The sequence below is a fragment of the Castor canadensis genome, chromosome 6 (genome assembly GCF_047511655.1).
Source record: "Castor canadensis chromosome 6, mCasCan1.hap1v2, whole genome shotgun sequence".
NCBI lineage: Eukaryota > Metazoa > Chordata > Mammalia > Rodentia > Castoridae > Castor > Castor canadensis.
Genome location: NC_133391.1, coordinates 149,204,825 through 149,229,177, shown reverse-complemented (window position 1 = coordinate 149,229,177; position 24,353 = coordinate 149,204,825). Strand labels below are relative to the sequence as shown.

Here is a 24,353-nt window from a genome sequence, read left to right as displayed (position 1 = left end):
ACAGACAATCTATGAAAAGAAATGTGATTTCATTAGTTATCAGTAAAATGCAAATAAGAACCAAAATGAGATCCCATTAAATATCTCCCAGAATGGTTAATGTTAAAGACTGGCACAGCAAGCATGATGAGGATATGGAGAAGCTAGAACTCACCATGCTGGTGAGACAACATTGCCAAGGTAAAGAGCCTGTAGCAAGCACCCCCACATCTAGGTACTACCCAACAGAAATGACATGTGCAAGAGACAGGTATGAGAATATCCAATAACAGTATATTCTATATCAGGGTTCAGCAAACTACAGCCCACAGCTATATGTGTGTGGCCCATAAAACAGAAATACTGTCTATATTTTCAGTGATCTGGAAAAAGATTGAAGAACATAAGATGAAGACCATTTGTGGCCCACAAAGCCAAAACCATGTACTATGTGGGCCTTACAAAAAAAAAAAAAAAAAAAATCGTGACCCTTATTTTAAGATCTAAAGCTAGAAACAAGTCAAATGTCCACGAACAATAGAACAGATAAATGAATTGTAGTATGGTCAGACAATGAAATATTATACAGAATTGGGGGGAAGAGATTATTGGCATATAAACAAAATGGTTGACTCTGACAAATAAACATTAAGATCAAGGAGTCAGACACACAAAAAGTACATATTAAACACAATCTTTATATGAAATTCAAACACAGGCAAAAGCAATCTATGATGTTCAAAGTCAAGACCATGGTTACTGTTGGGTGAAGGGTAGTCAGTGGCACAAAGGGGGTTTTGGAGGTTTTGATTAACGTTCTGTATGTTGATCCTGGTGTTGGTTAGTGGTATGTTTACCTTATGAAATTTCACTTATCTGTTGTCTTAGGACTTGTGCACACTTCTCTTAAGTTGCTATACTTTAATAAAAGTTTATTTAAAAAATCACTAGTATCAGGTGTCTCACACCTGTAATCCAAGCAGCTTCAGAGGTGGAGATCACCTTTCAGCCAGCCCAGGCAAAAAGTTAACACCTATAGCTGAGTGTGTGGCATTCTCCTGTCATACCAGCTATGGCAGGAAGTGTAAATTAGGAGGATAGAGGTCCAGATCACCCTGGGTGGAAATCAAGACTGTGTCTCCAAAATAACCAGAGAAAAGAGATGTCAAGGTGTGCCTCAAACAGTACAGCACTTGCTTAGCAAGCTCAAAGCCCTGAGTTCCAACCCTAGTACCACCAAAACCAAACAAACAAAACTTCATTTCTAAGCTGGGAATAGCGGCACATTCAGGAGGCAGAGACAGGAGAACTCAAGCTTGAAGCCAACCTGGTCTACATAGTGAAACCCTGTCTCAAAACAAACAAAAAGTCATTATTATATGGTGGGGGGGAACACCTTCTCAAGAATGGAACCATACCAATCCCAAAGTGGTGCTCCTCCATCTAGAAGCCCACGTACTGATGGCCTCCTCACTAGTTTATTGTCTGTCCCATTATACCTACATATGACTTGGATCAAACATGCACATTGCCCCTTAGCCAGTCTGGTCACTTCAAAAACTGGCAGTTTTTCATAGCTTGGCATTCATGTTCTCGACACACAAGTTAATAATGCAGGATCTGGTGTTAGCAATTGTGTGAGCTTAGGGCTTTGTGTGTCTTGAATGCTAGGCCTTCTGAGGCCATGTTGTTGTAAATACAGCATGTTTGTGCCTGTGGATGCTTTTAAGAGTCTTCTCATTCCATATCAAGTCACATTTCCTCACCCTTTTTTTCCAGGGGGTGTCCACCGCCTAGAGTCTGTTGAAGAATATAACGAGCTGATGGTGCGTCATGGGGACCCCCGGGCCAGGATGCTGGAGGTCTCCCGAGATGGCAGAAAGCACTCCCTTCCCCAGCTGCTGGACTCTTCTGGGACATCGCAGGTCAATACTGGGCCAGGGAGCATTTGGTTCACTCAGTCACAGTTGCATGGTTAGGGATAAAAGAGCATCTTTCCAGGTCCCGAGACTCCAAGCTTGTTTGTTTGGGTTTTTTTCTTTCAAAGGCCAGCATAGGCTTTGGTGGAAGAACTTGCCATCGCTGGGCACTTATGGCTCATGCCTATAATCCTAGCCACTCAGGAGGCAGAGACCAGGAGGATTGCAATTCGATGCCAGCCTGGGCAAATAGTTCATGAGACCCTATCTCAAAAATACCTAACATGAAAAGGGCTGGTGGAGTGGCTCAAGGTGAAGGCCCTGAGTTCAAGCCCTGGTACTGCAAAAAAAAAAAAAAAAAGGAGTTCCCATCAATGTGGACCACGAGTATTTGGGGCTAGAGAGATAATAGAGACAGAGACAGCAGAGAGAATCAAGTCAGAAGGACTAGAAAGAAGTCAGCCTGATAGTTGAAAGGAATCTTTTACTGGATTTTAACATCTTGATTCCCTTCTTGCTGTGTGTTTTGGAACTAAGATTTGCTTTCAACTGCCAGGAGACAATGGCGTCTCCCAGTCTGTGGTGAACCACCATCACTTATTTTATGGGAGCATCGTGTGTCAGCATAACAACTATGCGTGGGGGGGGTGGGGGGGTGCATGTGTGCCTGTGCCACACCTGGGGTCCTACCTGCTGTATAATGACAACTCAAACAGCCAGGGTCAGAAGTGGGGGTGTAGAGAGAGGTGATTTAAGTCTTAGGTCATTAACAATCAGCCTGTTCCCATCTGAGCTCTGGCTCCATAACCCTGTGTGGGTGCATCCTCCATCAAATTATCCCCAACCCGTAGACACTTCCCCAAGTTAGAAGCAGGTTCAGGATCAAGGTAACTTGTGGGGTTCTTTGAGTCCTGGTACCATTAGCCAGAGGACTCAAAAGGAAACCATTGGCCTCTTGTCCCCAGGCCTATGATGAAGCAGGCTGGAGGAGGGGGTGTGGCAGCACCTACACCCATAAGTGCTTGGGAACTCATGGGTAATAGTGTTCTAAAGGTCTTGAGTCAGGTTATCTGGGAGAGGCCCTTACTTTTGGTGTGTTCTGACCGTTTTCAGATGCAGCTCCATGACTATGATTGAGGGTGTTTGTCAGGATTATCTGTGTTGTTTCTGGTGCTCTTTACCTGACCGGGAGGTAAAAGTACCCGTGTTTCAGAGGCAGTTGTTGATCAGGCTGTTTTGTCTTATGTTCACCCAAAAGCAGTGGAAAAGAGTGAGGCACTAAGAAAACCCATCGATTACTGAATGAAGTCTGTTAAAACTCAACCAGAGAAGAAAAAAAAAATTCACCCAGACCTGCAAACTGGAGACAGACAGGTCTGTGGCCAGCTCAGAATGACCTAATTGGACTCACAGAGACAGGGGAAGACCAGAAAGTGGTAGCAGAGCTTCATGGTCAGGCTGTTCCAGTATGAAGTTGAGAGAGTCGAATGCCACCATAGCCAGGACTTAGCATTAAGGAGGTGACTTCTTATCTGTCCACTGAGAAAACCTGACCATTTCTAACCTGGTTAGAAATGCTACTGTACAAAAAGAAAAGAAAAAAAAAACAAAAAACAAAACAAAAAAAAGAAATGCTATTGTACAAAGTCTTAGAAAAGTTTTCCCCTTTCAAATTGTTCTTTCTCTTATTTTCTATACTTTTCTTTTTTCTCCCAGGATTCACCTTCCTCTTTTCCTAACTTCTATCCCTCCTATTACCTAGAGAAGAGTTATCCAGTAAAATTTTCTGCACAGATAAGAGTTTTATGCTGTGCCATCCAAGATGGCAGCCGTACGTGCCTACTGAGCACATGAAAAGTGACTAGTGAAACTAAGGAGTGCATTTTTAATCTTAATTATCTTAATGTAAATGTAGACAGCCACTGGTGGTGAGTGGTTGCTGTATTAGACAGCATAGGTCTAGAAAGTTCAGGGGGACCCCGGAAACTCTTAAGATAGCCACATAAAGCATGCAGGCCTTTGGCTTCTGCTGGGGCCCAAAGGAGAGATGAATGAAATAAGGCAGTACTGAAGATTAGTGATCAGAGGAAGAGTTCCCTGATTGAGGTCACACATGAACCTCTGTATTTTGAGGTTTGGCAACCTATGGGCTGTGTCTGGCCCTCTCTGCAGTGGTTTCAGTAAAAGGGTAGTACCCTTGCCAGGTCCACATCATTATTGGCAGGTATCTTGTAAAATCTCACAGTGTAATTGTTCTAAGCTGCCAGCGATACAAAACTATCACTGGGGGACATTTGTACATTTGAATGTAGCATACACAAATTAAGAATAAAATCTGTTTTGTGATATCTCTCTTCTTATATTAAACATGAAATGATGTTTTTGGCTGGTGCTAGAATATCTGCACCACTTAAGATATTTATTATTCTAAGAAGAATAGCAGAGAGCTGAGCTGTAGAAGTACTTTAGCATGGAGTCAGTTAATCTCTTGATGATGATATAAATACCCTGCTAACATACATAAATATCATGGGCAAGGGACACAAAAAAGAATTGAGGTTTGAGCTGCTGTGTGCCAAGAAGGGAAAGTGTGGCTTATAGGAAAATATTTTATTTTCCAAGTATGAGGGATTTAGAGCTGAAACGGTTGCCGTCGTCTCGGTGGGATGTTTTATGTGGAATAACAGTTGTCTGGGTTTATGGTTTGCATTTTATAAGAAACAAGGGCTTGCTGAGTTTCTGAATGAGTAAGTTAAGCTTAAGATAGTGAGATACTGTCTAACCATGACTGTGAACTTGGGGTGGGGGTGGGGCAGGAAGATGATTTCCAAGGAGAACCTGACCACAGGGTGGTCACTTTGCATCTTTGAGAACTCTTGATTTCTGGTTTCTGACTTCATTCCATAAGAAGGAGATGTGGAATGTGGTGAGGGGAAGAGCAACGCAGGTGCTTACGGCCTCTAAGCAGGTCTTTATGAAGGAAGAGGCATGGCAATCTGTTTCAGTAAGGCCTCCTCCTCCAAGATTTATTTTTGGTAAACTTTCTTTAAGCCACTGGACCAGAGATGAACCAGAGAGAAATCGCAGTCTAAAACAAAAGACAATATTTTCCAAGTCTGTAAGCCAGAGCCTACAACAGGGTAAGTGAAACTATCTCTGGTCTTGCCTCCTGCTGGCTTTTAGGAATACCACATTGTGAAGAAATCCACCCGTTCCCTGAGCACTACTCACGTGGAATCTCCCTGGAGACTCATCCGGCCATCTGTTATCTCCATCATTGGGCTATACAAAGAAAAAGGCAAGGTGAGCTCTTTCCTGTAGATTCTCTTGCCCTCCAGGTACATGGTAGTATGTATTTCTCAAGTAGTTCCTTTTTCATTTTTAATTTATTACTTGTTTTCACATGAACTAAAAAAGTAACAGGTATAGAGAGAGACAGATAAGGTGGCTTTTGTGTTGGTTCCCTGGCATTCTTTCCTACAGGCCTCAGTGTGTGAGATGGTCACACCCTCTTGGTCCTCGTGACGTGAAAAGTCATGAGCACCTGACTGGTGGTAGAGCAAATCAAGAATGGAATGAATGACCCCCAATCAATTTTTCTTTTTATTTTTTTGGTCGTGGATATTGAACCCATGACTCCCAACTTTTACCTCCATTGAAAGAAATGCAGAACCTGTAGCTTCAGGGAGGGGAGTGCTCCCAGTTACCCTTTTGAGTAAATTTCATGTCATTGCCATTATCATAAAAGGAATGGTGTGTATAAGTTAATATTACACAATAGCAAAATAGCTTCCTTGATATTATATAAAATGAAAGACTGAAACAAATATGGCCTCTACAGTATGTAAACAAACATGACTCCCAAAGGCTATTTAGTTGATCCAAGTGAAATTGCCATTCTTAGAGGTCAAAGATTGTTCAGTATTGACAATTTTGTAAGTATCAACCTAAAACCTTCCCCGACTCTAATGTAGTGCACAACTGGTATAAAGCAAATAGATCAAGAGGGAAACAGAGAAGGGATGCAAACTGGAATTTATAGCTAGTTGACTAGCTTAACTCTGAGGCTGATTAGAAGGATATCTCAATCAAATACTTCCGTGAGAGAATGCTATCAGTTAAATACTACCGTGAGAATATGCTCTCAGTTAATTACTGTAATGTCAACCCAGCTCACATCTGCTTTGAACATAGGGCCTTGGCTTTAGCATTGCTGGAGGTCGAGACTGCATTCGAGGCCAGATGGGGATTTTTGTCAAGACCATTTTCCCAAATGGATCCGCTGCAGAGGATGGAAGACTCAAAGAAGGTAGGGAAAGCCCTTTGGTAATCCTTAGTGACACTGAGCTTTTATTCCATGACAATCTTCCCCTTGGCAAGAAGTGAATTGAATAGCCCAGTAGCTAAGGTCATGGGCGTGGGAGTCCCATCGACCTGGGCTTGATCTAGCACTTCCCATCATGACTTTAGACAGTTGATGTAACCTAAGCTTGGCTAAGATCAAGTGTAGCTTCACTCTTCTCAGCTCTAAACTTGAAATATTAATTAGATGAGATAATATGTGAAAAGTGGCTTGATGTTATTATTGGGACTACATGCTTGTCTGCTTGGTCCTTGATCTTGTTCTTTGCCTTGAGAACTCAAGAGTTCTGTAGTCCATTCTTACCTCAGGCTGAGGTATCTTGGCAGAGTGCCCAATCATTAGTAACCACTCAATATCTTGTGGCATGCTTCCCACATAAGCATATTTTACGTTCTCCATGGTACCTACCATTTTATCCACACAAATGTACTAGACAAGTGCTTTTGGATGCAAACTGAGGTAATATTGAGGTGCTAATAAACATTGCAAATAAACATTTTTAAATGTTTAAATGCACCTTATACTTTAGAGTGTTTTAAATAGTTATGAAGTATTTCCATATATTGATTTTATTAACTGCATTACAAACCTGTAGCATAGGCATTCAGGAGTGATCATTTTACAAATGAGGAAACAGACATGCAGAATGTTAAGTAACTAGAAACTCATCCCACTCTTAGTAAGCAGCAGGGAAATTCATGCAGAGTTTTGTGACCCCAGCTCAGTTTACTTCACCTTACAACTGCTGCCTTGGTTGAAAACAAGAAGACTGGAGACTCCAAATTCATTCTTCCATCTTGAATATACCATGATACTTGAGAGAAATTTTGAATAGGTCAAAGTTTCCTTTATGTACAGATATAATAGCTGCTTTTAATAAATAGAATTATATATATGATATCTGTATATTCGCTATGAAATACTTATGTGGATTTTTGATGTTGTTGGGTTTAAATTCACAGTCCAACTTGCTAGGCAGGTAATTTACCAATTAAGCATGCTCCCCCTCCCCCAGCCCATTTTTGGCTTTTAATTTTCCAAGTAGGATCTCATATTTTTGCCAAGGGCTGGCCTCAGACCTCAATCCTCCTACCTAAGTCCTCCTGCATAGCTGGGACCACAGGTATGAAACACCACACATGTCTTATTGATTGAGATGGGGTCTCATTAACTTTTTTCCCAGGCTGGCCTCAAGCTGTCATCTTCCCAATCTCTGTCCCCTGAGTATCTGGTATTGCAGTATCACCAATTGTGACTAGCCTAAGATTATATTCTTTGATAAAGCAAAATTAACAGGTTCTGAATATATTTTTTTTGACAGTACAGTACTAGGGTTTGAACCCACTGAACATATTTTAATCGCATCACCAAAGCATGAATGCACCTCTTTTTTTCTCTTTTCTCCTTTTATTGACACTTCTTTCAGAGATAATTAAATCAGAGTATTTCTAGTTGCCTTTTAAAATGTTACTGTCCAGTTCTGTCCCAAGCTATAGAGGCTATTGTGTTATACTGGTTTGCTGGTTTTTTAACTGATAAGAGTCAAGTGAAATGTCCTTTTTTTAGGCAGAGCAGCCACACATGCTAACAATATGACATGACAAGGCTTACTACCTCCAGGGCAGAATATGTATTTCTCTTTCTTTGAGAAGTTAACCTCCAGGTGGTGTTAGTGTCTAATTTCAGAACAATGTAAAATTCTAGCAGAAAATTTTCTATAATGGACATGCCATGTGTTCACTTGATTAAAATTCGTCCTGCAAGGCTGGTAGAATGGAACAAAATGGAAGGGAAAGAATTAATAGTTAGGACAGGCTATTAGCATTGATTCTCCTTAATACTGGTTTTTCATATGTACTCAATTATGAGAAATGTAAGTCATTGGAATCGATTTTCAACCTGTTGAGTGACGTGCCTTTTTAAAATCTCATGTAAATGTGAAGAGCGTGAGCAGTTGTTTTAATGTTCTATCATTCCCATGTGGCTACAACTCCAAAACAAAACAGAGCAATTGGTTATACCAGGTGGGTTTTAAAGAGAGGTTATATCACTTACTCTACACCTTCTGTGATTGCATTAAAGACAGGCATAGACAAACGCTTGGGCATCACTACATTTCCTTAACTCACCTACAAGATTTCTCCTTGCATACACAGTGTGCTCCCGGGATTGGCTGGCATGAGAGGTGAAAAAGTGTGTTTTTATCCTGCTCTGCACTTTCTTTTAGGTTCATCTGTTCTTCCTCTAGGGTGTCTTTGTAGTGTTTAATGAACTGTTAGTCCAAAAACCAGCCCATGTCACAAGAGTGCAAACCAGAAATGAGTTTTTATAAGTCAACGGGATGTCCAAGATCTGTTATATTCCCAGCAGACACTATCAACAGCCTGAAAAAATGCCCTGAGGATGTTTTCTTAAGGTTGAAGGTGATAGGATAGCGTGAGGCGGAGGAGGGGCAAGTGAGCTTGTGTGTGCACATACTCACAATTTGACCTCACCAAAGTAATCTGACATTACCCTACAGTAATGTCTGAGGCAGAAGCCTATAGCAGCTCGCCAGCTTAATGATGGAGAGCCTGGATCTACTCCAGGAAGACCAGGCATCCAGACGATTCTCCATAGTATCTCCAGCAAGCTTTTGCCTCTAGCGCTGAAACTCTTTTCCATACTCTGTGATAATCCTCTGGGCTTGGGAAGCTTGTCTTTCTGCAAACACAGGAGTGATTTCTCAGTGTTGTGCCCGTGGGCTTATGCTTTGTTGCCAGTCTTAGGTTTTTAAATAATGACAATAAGGAAACTCTCAAAACTCAATATTTGCAGTTTGATTTCTCAACATAGCATAGCTGTTGTCAAACTTGGCAATGGCTAAAGAGTAAGATCTTAATGCTTCTCATATTTTTTTTTTGTTTCTTTTGGTACTGGGAGTTGAATCTCACACGCTATCCCTTCAGGACCCATAGTTTTTTTAACTGAGGATTGGGATATAGAATGGCTAACAAAAGATAATTTTATTAATTATTCCATCTGGGGGACATTCCTGGAAGCTAAGCTGATAAAAGTGAATTAGAGCAACAAAAATCACTTTATACAGTAGTTAATCAGGGACCATATGTATCTCAGTGTAGTATTAACCAAACAATTAGATTCCAGCAAATTAAAGCTTAATGTTAACATAATTCTCATATTTGGTCACCAGGGGATGAAATCCTAGATGTAAATGGAATTCCAATAAAGGGCTTGACATTTCAGGAAGCCATTCACACCTTTAAGGTAAGAGCATTCTTATCTCCTTTGGCTTCCAGTTTGGGTTTGTGGAAATTTTTCTCCCCTTTACCATAAGAAGAGTGTGAATGTTTTACCCATCTTCCTTCTTGTGTTCCAGCAAATCCGGAGTGGGCTGTTTGTCTTAACAGTACGCACTAAGTTGCTGAGCCCCAGCCTCACACCTTGCTCCACCCCCACACATATGAGTAGATCGAGTTCCCCAAACTTCAACACCAGTGGGGGGGTCTCAGCAGGAGGCTCCGATGAAGGTGGTTCTTCATCCCTGGGCAGGAAGGCCCCTGGGCCCAAGGATAGGATTGTCATGGAAGTCACACTCAATAAAGGTGATACTAGCTATTCCTCACTTGCATTCCTCACATCCATTGCTCCTGAATAACAGTTTGGAATCTGTACTTACATTCATTTTCTTCTGATTTTTTCTTTGGACTGTTCCTTTGGAACCATCTGCTATCAACGACAGATGGTGTTATCTAAATGGCCGGTGAGATCAAAAATAGGGATTTTAGTCACTTTACAAAAGTAAGGGGAAGTTACTAGTAGCATAAAGCTTTAAGCTCTCCCCAGATGAATCACTGTGTGTCAGAGACTCATGATTTAAAAAAAAAAAAAAAAAAACGCAAGTAGCTTAAGTCTAGGACTCAGAACATTTTAAAGAATTAAAGATTACAGTTAAGAATACAGTTAATACCAGTAAGTAGTCATGGGTCATGGATGATCACCAAATCTTACCACTTTTTATTTTTGCTTACTTGTCCTCCCCACTTACTGGAGAAAGATAATCAACCATTAAATAACCAAAAGATTAGTTGCTAAAAGGAGAGGCACAACAAGCCTAAAAAGTTGCATATCCAGAATAAAAATATTACTTATACTCTGCCTACTTCCAAAAACAAATTTGAGGAGAATCTTTACTCTAGGCACACTAGACCATTGGATACAAAAAAGCAGGATCTACATTCTGAGTCTGGACCAAAACTAAATGATTTTTCAAACTGGTTATATTTCTATTTTGGTTATTGTGTAGCTTTTGTTTTTGTGTTCTTTGAAACACCCCTCTCACAGAGCCAAGAGTTGGATTAGGCATTGGAGCCTGCTGCCTGGCTTTGGAAAACAGCCCTCCTGGCATCTACATTCACAGCCTTGCCCCAGGATCAGTGGCTAAGATGGAGAGCAACCTGAGGTTGGTCGTCTCCCTGATGGCGTGTGGTTCTTGTGTGTTCTTGAATGTGTGACTACACGTCCACATGTGACGTGTATTCTTTTGTGGAATACAAAAGAATCTGCTCTACTACATTCTTTTGTGGAATTCTATATATTTGAATTATTTTCCATAATGTAGCTAAGACTACAATTAATAGCATCTCCAAAGATGAAAAACTTATGTAAATGAAATTTGGTCAAATCAGGCAACTGTGGATCTTGGCTTCCCTACCTACATGTTTTATTCTAATTTGGACTCAGAAGTTCGGTTTCAGGATCTTGACAAAAAAAAAAAAAAACACATCTATGCAGATATCTATGATTATCTCACTGTACTCTTTTACCTTTATATTCATTTTTGCAAAATTCATAAGAAGATACTGGACCTGCTTATAATGTTTCAGAATCACTAGATGCTCAAGAGTCCAAAACACAAGGCCTTGAAGGAGAGACCTTTCTACTAAGTATTAGCTCTTGAACTTTGTCCATGGCCCTCGCTCCTGCTTGAGTGGTGATGTCTAGGTGCCTGTTGTCTGAAATCCTGGAGTGGCCAATTCCTTAATCCGGACAGTTGTATCATGAATGCTCTGTTTACACAGAGATGTCTAAATACTCCGTTATATAGTGTTGTAGTTGGTCAGAGCCCACCGAAACTTCACAAGAATGTACACATATTACACACAGCACTGTGCAAACAGTATCACCTTCCTCTCCCTTAAGCTTCTAAGTCTTTCACCAGTTAAAGAATTGACAAAATAGCATTCGTTGAGGTTGCCATTTTGGGGCTTTGTTAATAGATTATATTACATTTTTAGTTAATCATCAGAGTGAAATTCCATATGAAAAAAAAACTTAGCAAATCATCCAAAGTACATTAAAGAAAATATACTTTTAGAATCCCAGGGAAAAAAAATCCTTTAATGACATCCCAAGATGATGTTTCTTATTTGAATGGTTCCATATGTCTGGAGCCTTCCAAATGAACATTTTTCAAACCCCATGTAAAGAGTCTTTGTTCTCTCCTACTGAGTCCCCTCCCTATAATTTCAAGTTAAAATGGGCAACTTGTCCAGATTTCTCATTTGTTCAAATTTGAAGCATTTTTACAAATTCCTGGGTAACCTTTGAGCTTCAGATATTTCCTCCTTAAATTATATTACAATAATCATTTCAAGATGGTGGGAAGAAAGAAGGGGGTCTATCATGTGATGACCAGGGGTCACACAGACCTGAATTACTTCAGCAGTGTGGGATAACTGAGTGACCTCTCTAAGTCTCTCACATAATGGGAATAATTATACGTGTTAGAAGGTATATAATTGTTATACAATTGCTTTGTACAGGGGTTGGCATACAGTAGGTACTTAAGAAATTGTAGCTTTCATTGTTGTTGTTATTATCAGTTTTATTTAACTTTACTATTTCTTGAAAATGCCAGATAATATGATAATGGTCTTTGTCAATTTAAAGACCAATGAAAGAATGTCATTTGCTTTTTAAAAATATTCAGAAAAGATTTCATATCAGAAACCTCTCCCCAAGGGAAGGCTTTCTTAGTTTTTAATAAACTGTCACAACAATGTGTTGATTCTGTCACCCTCTCTAGCCGAGGAGACCAAATCTTGGAAGTGAATTCTGTCAACGTTCGCCATGCTGCTTTAAGCAAAGTGCATGCCATCTTGAGCAAGTGTCCCCCAGGACCCGTTCGCCTGGTCATCGGCCGGCACCCTAATCCAAAGGTGAGTGGTTTCATCCTGTTCTGGGTCTGGGAGGATGGCTTGGCTGCGCACCCAGGAGCAAGGATGTGCAGTCCTAGGAAGACACACACTCTGGCAAGACTGTTCACCCAGCTGGGGATGAAAGTCAGCCTGAGACATGGGGAACGAACCTTTGATCTGACTCATTCATCTTGAGCTCTTAGAAAATCATATTAGAAACAATGTTATTTGGTGAATTTAAAATTTGATCTGTAGAAGGTAGGACTTCTGAGTGCTGAGTAGCCACTGAGGAGTCTATTTGATACCAGTGAGATACTTCATCTTTACATCACTCCTTAGGTTTTGAGATAAGAAATCTTTGTTTTGCCCATATGTTGGAAATCCTCTCACCTTTAAGTTTAATGCTAAGTAATTAATTTTTAAAGCAGGTGCAGTGAATTTCAAACTTTCTTCAAGTGAGAAATAAGAATATGAGGCTGGGGATGTAACTTGGTGACAGAGCACTTGCCTAGCATGTGTAAGGCCCTGGGTTGAGTTCCAGCAGTGTAAGGAAGGAAATAAGAATATGTCAAGAATGAAGTAGTATTAAAATAAACTTTTATAATAGTTGGAAAACCATTTTTATAACAGTTGGAATTTAAACTTGAATACTATACTTAGTTCACTTAACTGAGGGACATTTTTAGTGTTTCTGTAGAATGTCCAGAGTACAGTTTTTCACATACTTATCAAGAAAAATAAATGCTTTCAGATTTGAGGAGCAAAGTTTATTTAATGACTGAATTGAAAATATACTTATTTATCTTATCAAATGGCTACATCAAACAATTTAAGTAAATGAAAATGAGATGAAATCTGGCTTTGCAAACTAATTCTTATTTGCAAATGCTAGTTTATGGATTTTGCTTGCATCAAAATTGGGGAAAGGCCAGGTGCAGTGGCTCATGAGTATTATGGTCTCAGCTACTTAGGAGACAATATTGGGGGCATCACAATTCGAAGCCAGCCCAGGCAAAAAATATGTTCGCGAGACCCCCATCTCAACAAACCTGGTGGTGCCTATCTGTTATTCCAGCTATGAGGGAGGCATAGTTAGGAGGATCACAGTCCGAGGCTAGTCCCAAGCAAAAAACAGAGAAAAAAAAAGCAAGAACCTATCTGAAAAATAATTAAATCAAAAAGGGCAGTCAGCCATGGCTCAAGAGATAGAGAATCTGCCTAGCAAGCACAAGGCCCTGCAGTCAAACCCCAATACTGCCAAAAAAAAAGCTGGAAAAAATAAAGCCCAACATTTCAAGTCAACTCTAATGGAGAAGTTATCTGTAGAGGATCCTGTTTTCCTGTCTGATGAGCCAAGTCCTCAAGACTAACTTTTTGAACTCATTCTAGTATTTTTTCCACTAAGTACTCACACAACTGTTCTCCAGTCTTCCTATACACCATAAATACATGTGGAAGTTCTCCCTGCCATTTAGCTTAGTTTCATTTGTCCGATACCGGTTTTGTTTCTTTTACAAAGACTTGCCGAATGCAAGAGTCCTTCCTTGCTTTATCTCATGTGGAGGACCCCGCAGGAGAGAAAAGGCACACGTGATCTGAGCCAACAGGACATACCAGATCACTGCCATTCAACCCATTTTCTGGTTGTGAAAATGCTCACATAATCTTCCATCGAGAATGAACCATTAAGTGGCATTTTTTTATTTGCAAGTTCTACTCAGCAGGGAAAAGTAAAGACCCTTGAAGTCCAATGTTAGTGGTTCAGCAATAGGTGCTACAAGCCCATGTGAACCTGCTATGAACAAGGTAGGCAGAGTTCCTGAGGAAACCCCAGGGGTCCATTGGTTTGGGTGGGTATGGAGGTTGGAAAGTAGGCAGGCTAAGGAGCACCAAGTGGAATGGAGGAGACTGTCCTTTCCAGTCTCCTGTCAGTCCATGTGATTCAGATTGTATTGCTTACTTTTCTCTTTGCTATGACAAAGCACCTAACAAAAACAACTTAAGGGAAGAAGAATTTATTCAGTGTGCAGTTTCAGAGATTTCAGTCCATCATGGTAGGAAAGACATGGTGGATCAGAATAGTTCACCTCATGGCAGATAGGAAGCACAGAAAGGGGAATAAAGGAAGGTGTACAGGAAGACGTAGCCCTAGGGACATGCCCCCAGTGACGTACTCCCTCCCACTCTTCACCGCTTCTCAATAATGCTGTCATGTTATCTTAGCAGTGGATTAATCCACTTAAGAAGTCAAAGCTCTCATGATCTCATCACTTCCTAAAAGCTCATCATGTCTCATTAGCCCCCAATACATGAAGCTGTAAGAGTCATTTCATATTTAAACCATAACACAGATCATGAATCCTTGTCCTTTATCAAATCCATCACTTAAACATTCATTGATCCACTGAGTGCAAGGCAATGTTAACATTACCAGAGCTACACCAATGCATTAGAATGTATCTCTACTCAGAAAACTTATAGGTAAGAACCTGAAGTCCATGGACCCTTACGAGGACTTTACAAATTATGCCAATTTGGGAACTGGTTTGTATTTGAGGATAAAGTCAATAGCTTATATCAAGTTCTCGGTCACTTATGACTCCAGAAATGGTAAGGACTATTTTGTGAGAGTATGAGGACTTTACTATTGTTAGACAGATGAAAGAAGAGACCCAGTTTAAAGAGTATCCTTTTCTTTTATCCTGGCCATCCTTGACCTGGGTGGAATATTTTTGTAATTAATGCCTAAGAGCCAACTAATTTTTTTAACATCAATATCACACTGTTGATGCATACTGTATTTGCAGATAACATAACCCCTAAGTCATTGGCCTTTGCTATTTGGTCATTTCTCTTATGCATTTACACAGTTGCTTTCATTTCTTTCTTTCTTTTTTGGTGGTCTTGGGGTTTGAATTCAGGGCTTCATGCTTGCTCTGTCTCTTGAGCCCTACCCCACAACCCTTGCTTTTAATTTTTTTTTTACTCATATTTGCATACAATGTTTGGGCCATTTCTCCCCCCTTCCCCCACCCCCTCCCGCTTTTAATTTTTTAAAGTTAACTACAGGATACTTCAGCAAGTTAATTTCTACCTTGAGCATTACTTTCTATTTTTTGTGTTGAGTACTTAATGTAAAAATAATTTTAAATGAGTTTATCTCTAACAGTTTGTAGATGAAAAGGCTCATTAAGAACTAGCTGTCATTCATGGTCATGCTAGCAGTCGTATTTGATTATATCCTAAATGGTTCCAGTTGGCTTTGATTGATGGACTCCCATGCCATTGTTTAGTATGAAGTCTATGCCAACAGATCCTATAGTGTGCCCATGTAACACATCTGAGATTTCTTGATGGCATCATTTTTAGACTCTCAGTGATGCTCATTTGTTGGACTGGTTCTGTTCAGTACATATAAGTGCTATGGAGCTGTCACTCGCTCCTTGATCCAGAGGTGCGAGAGCAGCAATGGAGCCTAGACAAGGAGCAACCTTAGGCTGAGTCACAGGCACCTGTGCTGCATTTTTCAGATTGCTTTCTATATACAGCTTCAGAAATGTCTTACATAAAACAATTTTAGTGAGTATCATAAATATAAAACCAAGCCCTGCTTCCACCGTTTTCCGCTTGTTCCTACTTATTACCATTTTTCTCCTTCCATCCTGCAGTCCTGATCGCTTAGAATCTGTTTTACTTTGTAGACTCTTTCCATCGCTGTCCCCATGGCTTTCTCTGAGTCACGTTTAGTAACATTTTGCCTGATTTGCAGCAAGAGCCATTCTCAGCTCCTTCCTGCAGGGTCTCCTCTTGGACTCTACCACCCACATCACCTCCTGTCACCTCAGGAAGCGGTCCAGCAAGCTGTGGCTGATCAGATGCCTCCCTCAGCAACTTTATAGAACATTAAGTTTCCAGTGGTTTGCAGTCATTGCCCCAATGCCTGACTGACTTCAAAGTCCTTTCCAGCATAACACGGGTCATGATTTGTTTAGAATCTACTTCATCTCAGCCCAAAAGCGTGGTCCTATTTTGCCAACACAATCAAAAATCAAAATAGCATTTCAGTGCAGAGCACAATAATCCTGATGGACGGGTGGCATGAGACCGGGGTGCACACACAGGCTTAGTCATGTTTCCAGCCAAGTGACATGGTCGTCTGTGATAAGATTGGTAATGTGTCCAGCAAAACGAGGTTGCAGTATTTGACTGGATTTCACGTTTCTTCCTAGGTAAACATGGTGTTCTTGGTTGTAACCTCATACTATGTTTTTCTTTTGGTCAAAATTCCATTTTATGTTTAATGTATTTTCTACCACTTATCCCAGCATTTCGCGCCAACAGTGCATTTCGTACTGAATGTATGTGTGCTTCCTTAGTTTTTGTGTTGTTCCAAGAGAAACACCGCAAGGATTTTCCTTTCTTCTGTTTCTCATAATGTCTGGAGCAGTGTCTGCCCGGTTGGGATATTCAAACCTCCAAGGTCTAGACAGTCTAAGATTTGGACCTTTTAGGAGAGCAGCTTCTAGCTTACGTTAAATTGAAAAGAGTAATAGAAGTCCGTTTTTCTCCCACTCAGAAAAAACAATTGCAAATATTGAAAGTCTAGTATCAAGAAAAATAGCAACCTCTGTTTAAGCTGATATTTTCCCTCGCTCATTTGTACAAACTTGTTTTTTGCCTTGTGGAGGTGTGAGTATGCAAGTGTAAATGCCTGTGTGTGTATGTGTACATATTTTATTTCCTGTGAAGCCTACTGTAAAGTATGCAATGCGGCCGTGGCGAGAGTATGCATTATCTGTTATGTTAAAATGTAATGCAACTCCTATATAGAAATACTTACTATTAAGACAAACAGCTATGCTTATCCAAAGATAATTTATGCTAAATATTATTTTAGTGCACAAAATTACTGTTCTAAATTTAAAACAGTTTTACCTTTAAAAAAGAAACACTGTAAGTGTTCTAATTACCTTTTGAAATAACTTCATAGTTAAGTATATTTCAGGCTTTAAAAAAAATTTCCCATGGGTTCTGGTAGAGTGGTTCAAGTGATAGAGTCTGCCTAAAAAGCCTGAGGCCTAAAGTTCAATCCCCAGTACTACCAATTAAAAAAAAAAAAAGACTGGAAATGTAGCTCAGTGGTAGAGCACTTGGCTGGCATCCACAGCACCGCAAAAAAAAAAAAAAAAAAAAAAAAAACCAAATAAACAAAAATCTTCCCATTAATAATGACAGTTAAGGATAACAACAAATGAAATATAGGAAAAATTTTCTTTGAATCTACCACTATATTAATAATATAGGGAGAAGGAATAGAAGAGATTCAAAAGTACTATTTTGAAAACTTCATAGTAATAATTGAGTCAGTCAAGAATGAAGATGCTCAAACCACAGGGTAAAAATATTTTAGAGTACAGAATAGTTACATAGTCTCAAACCATCTCCTCACAGATTACTCATTATTAACCCCTCAAATTCCAGTGAAGTCTGACTCATTCCTTCTAACCAAGAGATCAAAGTTATCATCACCAATTATGAGACACAGTGACCCTGAGTGCCTCTGGGTGCACTGAAAAGGAAACAATTTTTGTAATTTTTCTGCCAGAAAAAAGAAAAAAACATAATCTGAATCTAAGCACAAGGAAACTATTAGACACACGCTAATTGAGGTTTCGGATTGGCCTGGGTTTCTTCCAAAGTACTACTATCGTGGAAAGGGAAGAGAGACTCAGAACTGTTTCAGATTAAAAGATACTAAAGACACATGGCATGTAGATCTGGGATGGCCAATGTCAATTTTCCTAGTAGGCATTACTCTGTGAAGACATGAGGATACATTAGTCCACTACAGATCCAGAAGAAGATGAGGTGGCCCAGAATGTATATCAGTTGTATCGCTGTCCACCATTTAGTTCTTTTGATATTTTTTTCTCTACCAAGACTTGCTGATAAAGGCAGCTACATGCTAATCTCATTCTGGAGGAACGTCCTTATCTCTTGAGAGGCTGGCATCAAATTCTGCACAATTTGCAGTCCACAGACAGACACACTTTGCATAGGACTTAAAGGATGGTACTGGAATTGACTAAATTGGAGCATGAAATGTATATTAGATAGTCATCAACATTAAATTTCCTGAATCTGTCCACAGTATCATGGATATTTGAGAGAGTGTCTTTGTTTTTAAGAATATGTGCTAAAAATTTGAGTGAAAGATCATGTTGCGAGTGGTTTAGCAAAAAAGTATGGCAGTGTGTGTGCACAGAGAAGGTGTACACGTAAATTTGGCAAGATGTTAAAAATTAGTGGATTTAAGTGAACAGTGTACTATTCAACTGCTCTTGCATGTTTCTGTAGGTTTTTAATTGTTTGAGCAAAGTTTTACAAAGAATGAGAAAGAAGTGTTTTAGACAGAGGCAGATACCAGCCATGCTGTTGATCACAGCACCTGAATACTTTACTCAATGAACTTGGGAATCCGTTGAAAGTCTTGTTCCAAATGCAGTTTGAAGCAATCCATCAACCCAGCTGTACTTACATCCCAAGTCATTGCTTCAGAGGATGGTTATAATCTTTGATCCCAGCATTTGCCTCTCTATCTGCATTCAACTCTGATTCTGGTCCTACTTCCTTTTATTGGGGGAATAAATAAATAAATAAAATCATCTAATTTGTGCTTTCTGCTGAAAATCAGGTTTCTGAGCAGGAAATGGATGAAGTGATAGCACGCAGCACTTATCAGGAGAGCAAAGAGACCAATTCCTCTCCTGGCTTAGGTACTGTAATTGCATGTTTTCATTCACCCTTCAGAAGTTTCTTGTTAAGTTCACCCCAAGGCACCCCCTGTACAGTACTATTGGATTCTGTGTAATTCTTGGAGCTGGTCAAGCTGCTGTCAAAGTCTATGATTCCTTTAGGTTGCAACTTTTGATTTCTGCAGTTATTTAATGGGCCTCATTAAAGATCTAATCATGCATGTTTCTTATACTACTTTCAAATAATTTGCAAAAGTGAGTTAACAGCAGTTCATATATTTGTGCGTAATTCATCTGACATGCCATAGGTAAAAGTGAAATGATAGCAAAATATAAGTAATTTAGTCGATACTGAGATTTGTCCATCCAAAAGCCTGAGATTTCTTTGCATGAATTAAAAAGTCTTAGTGCAACGAGAGGCACAGAAGCAGCAAAAATCACAATTTTCCCCCTTAAGTGGAGAAATTCATGCAGAGTATTGTGATTCTAGGAGTTTCTTATGAATTTAAAACATTGTATCAAGTTTTAAAACTAATGTTTCCTTAGCCTGGAAGCCTAAAGGGACTTTAAACATTGAGCTCCAGAGTCTACTGACACTCAGATTGATGTCCTAGAGGAAAAGGAACTGAGATATGAGTTACTGCTTGTCAGAGGGAAAGGAATGGGATTTTTTTTGGCAACCATGAGCTACCCTGATTATTTGCATCCATAATTAATATATTTAAAGTGGATTCAGCCATAATAGGCTCTTTATTCAATCAGTCCATTATCTGATGCGCCTGAAAGCTGGGTTCTTAATTCCAGCATTGCCATTTGATCGGTGAGCAAAGATTTTGCTAAGCCAGGATCCTCATAGCATATAATTTAATTTAAAGTCTAAGTCCTGAGCTTTTCATCCTTCAGTTAAAACTAAAATAGATATCCAACCCACTCTCTAGTCCTTTCATGAGTTTCTTGGTATTGGTCGTTTATACTTCAGTCCATTCAGCAAATACCACTGAACACTTACTGGACAGAAGATATCTTACCCAGCACGGTATGGTCCTATTAGTCAACATCTCTACTTTATGGAGATGTTTTTAAACAGTGGGGGAAGAGAGATGAGGCATACCCACTCACCACTAAATTATCCTATGTGTACAGAAATTGAGGTTTGGGTCACATGAAATACTTTGAACATTCAGAAGAGGAAATTACTTCCAGTTGGGGTCATCATGGAGGTGGGAGCATTGGCTCAAGAGCTTAAGCCTGAGTAGAGTCTTGGGAGGTAGGACGGGACAGGGTCAGGTCCCCAGGTAGACTGTACACATTCCTCTACCTGTGCACACAATCCATCAGCACCACTCCAGCAAGTTTTCTTTTGTAGCCTTGGCTTCTCCTTTTCTGGTGAAATATGTGAACCTGCTTGTGATTTCAGCTTCATCGTATTGACAGTATGGTAAATTTTCCCCCATAGGTACTCCCTTGAAGAGTCCCTCTCTTGCCAAAAAGGTGAGTCAAGATGCACTGCTACCTGCCTCACTCAGCTGGACCACAAACCAATTCCTGAAGCCCATAAGTCAAGCCTCAGGGTCCAGCCCATATTTCTGCCCATATTTTTTCCCCACTTTTTACAGGGAATAGCAGCCAGGCTAATTTAAAAACAAATACCCAAAGGTGTTTTTCTCTTATTAAATGTTCATCCAGAAAAAGAATAGACCAACAAAATAACAGGAATGAATTGCAGTTTGAAAAGTTTTTGTTGTTGTTTTGTGGTGCTGGCATTGGAACTCAGAACTGTGCATGCCACACAGGCCCTGTACCACTTGAGCCTCGCCTCTTCCCTTTGTGCTCTGGTTATTTTGAAGATACCATCTCTGTTTTTGCCCAGGCTTTTCAGGACATCCTCCTATTTTATACTTTTCTCCATCACTGGGAAGACAGATGTTTACCACCGTGTCGAGGTTTTTTCCCCTGAGATGGGGTCTCATAAACTTTTTTGCCCCAGCTGGCCCAGATCCACGATCCTCTGATCTCCCCCTCCCGAGTGTGAGCCACAAGCACCCTTTGAAAAGTAACTGTTTAATCTGCTCTGTAATAAAGTTAGCCCAAGTTTTCTAGGGACTTAAAACTTGAAGGAAACTGGAACATTCCTAAAGCCTACTTGACTGGGGCATGGGATTCAGATCCTTTTTTGTTTCATCAATTGGCTGGGCCATTTGGCTTAGAATTGTATTCCATTTTCCTATCGTTTTCCCCAGTGTTTTTTGGAGGGATGGTTGATAAACTGCTGCTGAGGCTTTTCTGGTCCTTGCCAAAAAGAGTCATGCCCCGCACCCCCCACCAAAAAAAAAAAAAATCTCTGAGAGCAACAGACACCTCTGTATTTATTAACTGCTGATGTAGCTATCCTAAAGCAAATGGAGAGGGGCGTTTAGTGTCACAGCTGTTTTGAGTGACTCAATTAGAACGAAGTGTTCTTGGAAAGGTAGAAGTAATTACTGTCTCAGACAGTCTGCTTCTGATGCATCTCCCAAGAACACTGAGACATCCAACGTTTTCTTTCCCAACAGGACTCCCTTGTTTCTGAATCTGAACTCTCCCAGTACTTTGCCCAAGATGTGCAGGGTCCCTTGTCAGACTTTGTGGTGACAGGCTCTGAAGACGAGGACCACCCAGGAAGTGGCTGCAGCACATCGGAGGATGGCAGCCTGCCTCCCAGCACCTCCAGTGAGCAGGAGAGCCCCCGGGGGTCCTGGGCTCTGCACTGCAGTAAGCAATGTGGGGGAGGTGGGGCATGGTGGTTTCCCTTCCCTGGGGCTGTAATGTGCTAAGAGACCTGGAGTCTGTGCGCCTGGTTGGAAACAGAGATGATCTGGGTCGAGGCAGCCACCATTGATGAGGGGGCCACTTGAGTAGGCAGTGAGCCAGCGGGGCACACGTCCTATTTCCAGGTGATGAAGGTAGCTACTGCAGATCCCCTTAGGTGTCATTTACAGCATGCAATCTTCAATTTTATGCCATCAAATTGGGGAAAAGAGGGCAGGCTGGGGTGCAGTTCAGTGGTAGAGCACTCCGCTCACATGTGCAAGGCCCTAGGTTCAATCCCCAGCATTTGAAGAAACAAAATCAGAGTGAGCAACCTGAGGCCCACACAGGTTAGGAAATTCCAGGTCCTTTCCCTCACTAGGTCCTAATGTAATTCTTTTTAGAAGACAGTAGTAAGTAAAAGGTTCAGAACATGTAAAAGAGAGATTAACCAAAGGTTTATTAATCTCTCTAACTATCTGCTCAAGATGAGGTGAGAATCTTAGGTGAACTGTAGGGATTTCTTGGCCGTCTCCTGGCGAGGTTTCCTTTTTATCTATGTCTCAGCAAGAAAATCCCCTGGTCTTAGGAGTGACCACTGACTCGTCTGGAGCTCTTGCCACGCATGCTGTGTGCTCTAAGAGCTACAGTTCAAGGTTGAGATGTGAACTTCATCATTCAGAAGTAGACAGCCCAGGCTTGCCTGTCCCACACCCAGACGCTGACAGACCTGTTAACTGACCACCCCCTTACTGCAGATGAATCAGGGACCTCAGGTGAAAAGAAAGCCCAGGTGTGGGGGACATAATTTTGGTCCCACCCATCTGGAGAGGAATTCCCAGCAGCATCATTTAAGTTGGACCCCAACAACATGGGAGACATCGTGGAAACTGGAGAATTACATGTTTCTGTGTCCAGAAAGTACACAATTTTAATTAAATAATGGAGAGATTGGGTCTCTTAAAAAAAGGGTTGGGGAGCCCAAAATACAAAGAGGTGCACTATGCTGGCTGTCCACACTGTATGAACCCTAAGAAGCCACATTCTTTAAGCATGGAGTCCACTGGCTGGAGGTTGTATGTCTGGCATCCGTGAATGTGGGGATGCTCACATGTAATGATGGGTGACATTGTAAGACAGGGCCAGATGGGAAACTCGGGTTCTTTTGACTTTTCTCTCTCTGCCCCCTCTAGCTCACAAGGAGCCAGGGAAAGCCAGGGCCAACAGCCTTGTGTCTCTTGGAAGCCAGCGAGCCTCTGCACTCTTCCACAAGCAGGTGACAGTTGCCAGACAAGCCAGTCTCCCTGGAAGTCCGCAGGTCCTCAGGAACCCTCTCCTCCGTCAGAGGAGGGTACGCTGCTATGATGCCAATGATGCCAGCGATGAGGAAGAGTTCGATGGAGAAGGAGACTGCATTTCACTCCCAGGAGCCCTCCCGGGTCCCAGCAGGCCTCTGACAGACGATGACACTAGGCATGTCTCCATGGCCTCTTCCAAGGTCATGGATGTCAACAAGCAAGAGAGGCAACCCCCGAAGCCACTGGTCAGCAAGGCCTGCTCAGTGCCCCTGCTCAGCAGCTCATTGGATTTACAGGAGAATGTCCCAGACGGGATGGTGGACGCTCCTTCCCGGGCAGCCAGCCTGCTAGGCTCTGCAGAGGACCCCAAGAGTGGCCCTGGAGGCTTGGGGAGAAAAGAACTGTCAGGATCGAGGAGCTCCCCCAAATTGGAATATAGAGTCTATACAGCAAGCACAGAGAATCCTACTTCCCCTCAACAGAAGAATGAAAATGTGGTGTCCAGGCACAAGCCAGTGGCCAGGGTTAGCCCACACTGCAAGAGGCCCGAGGCTGAGGCCAGGCTCAGTGGCTTAGAGACTGGCAGAGTCAATGGACCTTATGATCAGGACTTGCAAGCCCAGGCCACTTCCACCCAAGAGGACATCACTGGTCAGCCAGGCGGAGTGGTGGGGAAGGTAACTGACACTCTCTTCCTTTCTCTGAGTCGCAGTGAATACTGTGAGAATCAATAGAGTCTGCTAGAAAGCCAAGGGCGAGCAGCTGAAGGATGATGACTGCAGGGCTGTCTTTCCGCAGAGTCACTTAACAAGAGCCTGTTAAGCCAGGGGTAGGTGTTAGTCATAAAGACCATTCAACCACAAGATGTAATCGCTGTTACCTATGCAGAACCCGTGGTGAGGATGGAAAGGCAATGACAGTACAGGACTTCTCCATTGACTCGTTCGCACAAGTTGAGTGATGACTGGGGCAAGTTTTTGAAATTTCTGAGCCTCAGTTCTCTGGATGGTGCAGTCTATCTCAGCTGTTAGGATTGGGTTGAGCATCAATCT

At 41.3% G+C, this 24,353-nt stretch overlaps 1 protein-coding gene across 12 annotated transcripts in view; it reads left to right on the top strand.

Annotated features, from left to right (window-relative positions):
• Positions 1–24,353, top strand: part of Pdzd2 (PDZ domain containing 2) — a 374,613-nt gene that overhangs the window by 323,700 nt on the left and 26,560 nt on the right. For 11 of the 12 annotated variants that reach the window (XM_074077656.1, XM_074077663.1, XM_074077655.1 and 8 more), the window contains 11 exons: positions 1,759–1,904; positions 5,082–5,201; positions 6,093–6,207; positions 9,455–9,528; positions 9,641–9,866; positions 10,606–10,723; positions 12,350–12,482; positions 19,156–19,237; positions 20,673–20,707; positions 21,769–21,967; positions 23,197–23,978. In XM_074077656.1, the coding sequence (XP_073933757.1) occupies positions 1,759–1,904; positions 5,082–5,201; positions 6,093–6,207; positions 9,455–9,528; positions 9,641–9,866; positions 10,606–10,723; positions 12,350–12,482; positions 19,156–19,237; positions 20,673–20,707; positions 21,769–21,967; positions 23,197–23,978 (2,030 nt within the window). The remainder of the gene's footprint in view (positions 1–1,758; positions 1,905–5,081; positions 5,202–6,092; positions 6,208–9,454; positions 9,529–9,640; positions 9,867–10,605; positions 10,724–12,349; positions 12,483–19,155; positions 19,238–20,672; positions 20,708–21,768; positions 21,968–23,196; positions 23,979–24,353) is intronic. The other variant, XM_074077662.1, reaches the window with a different exon arrangement.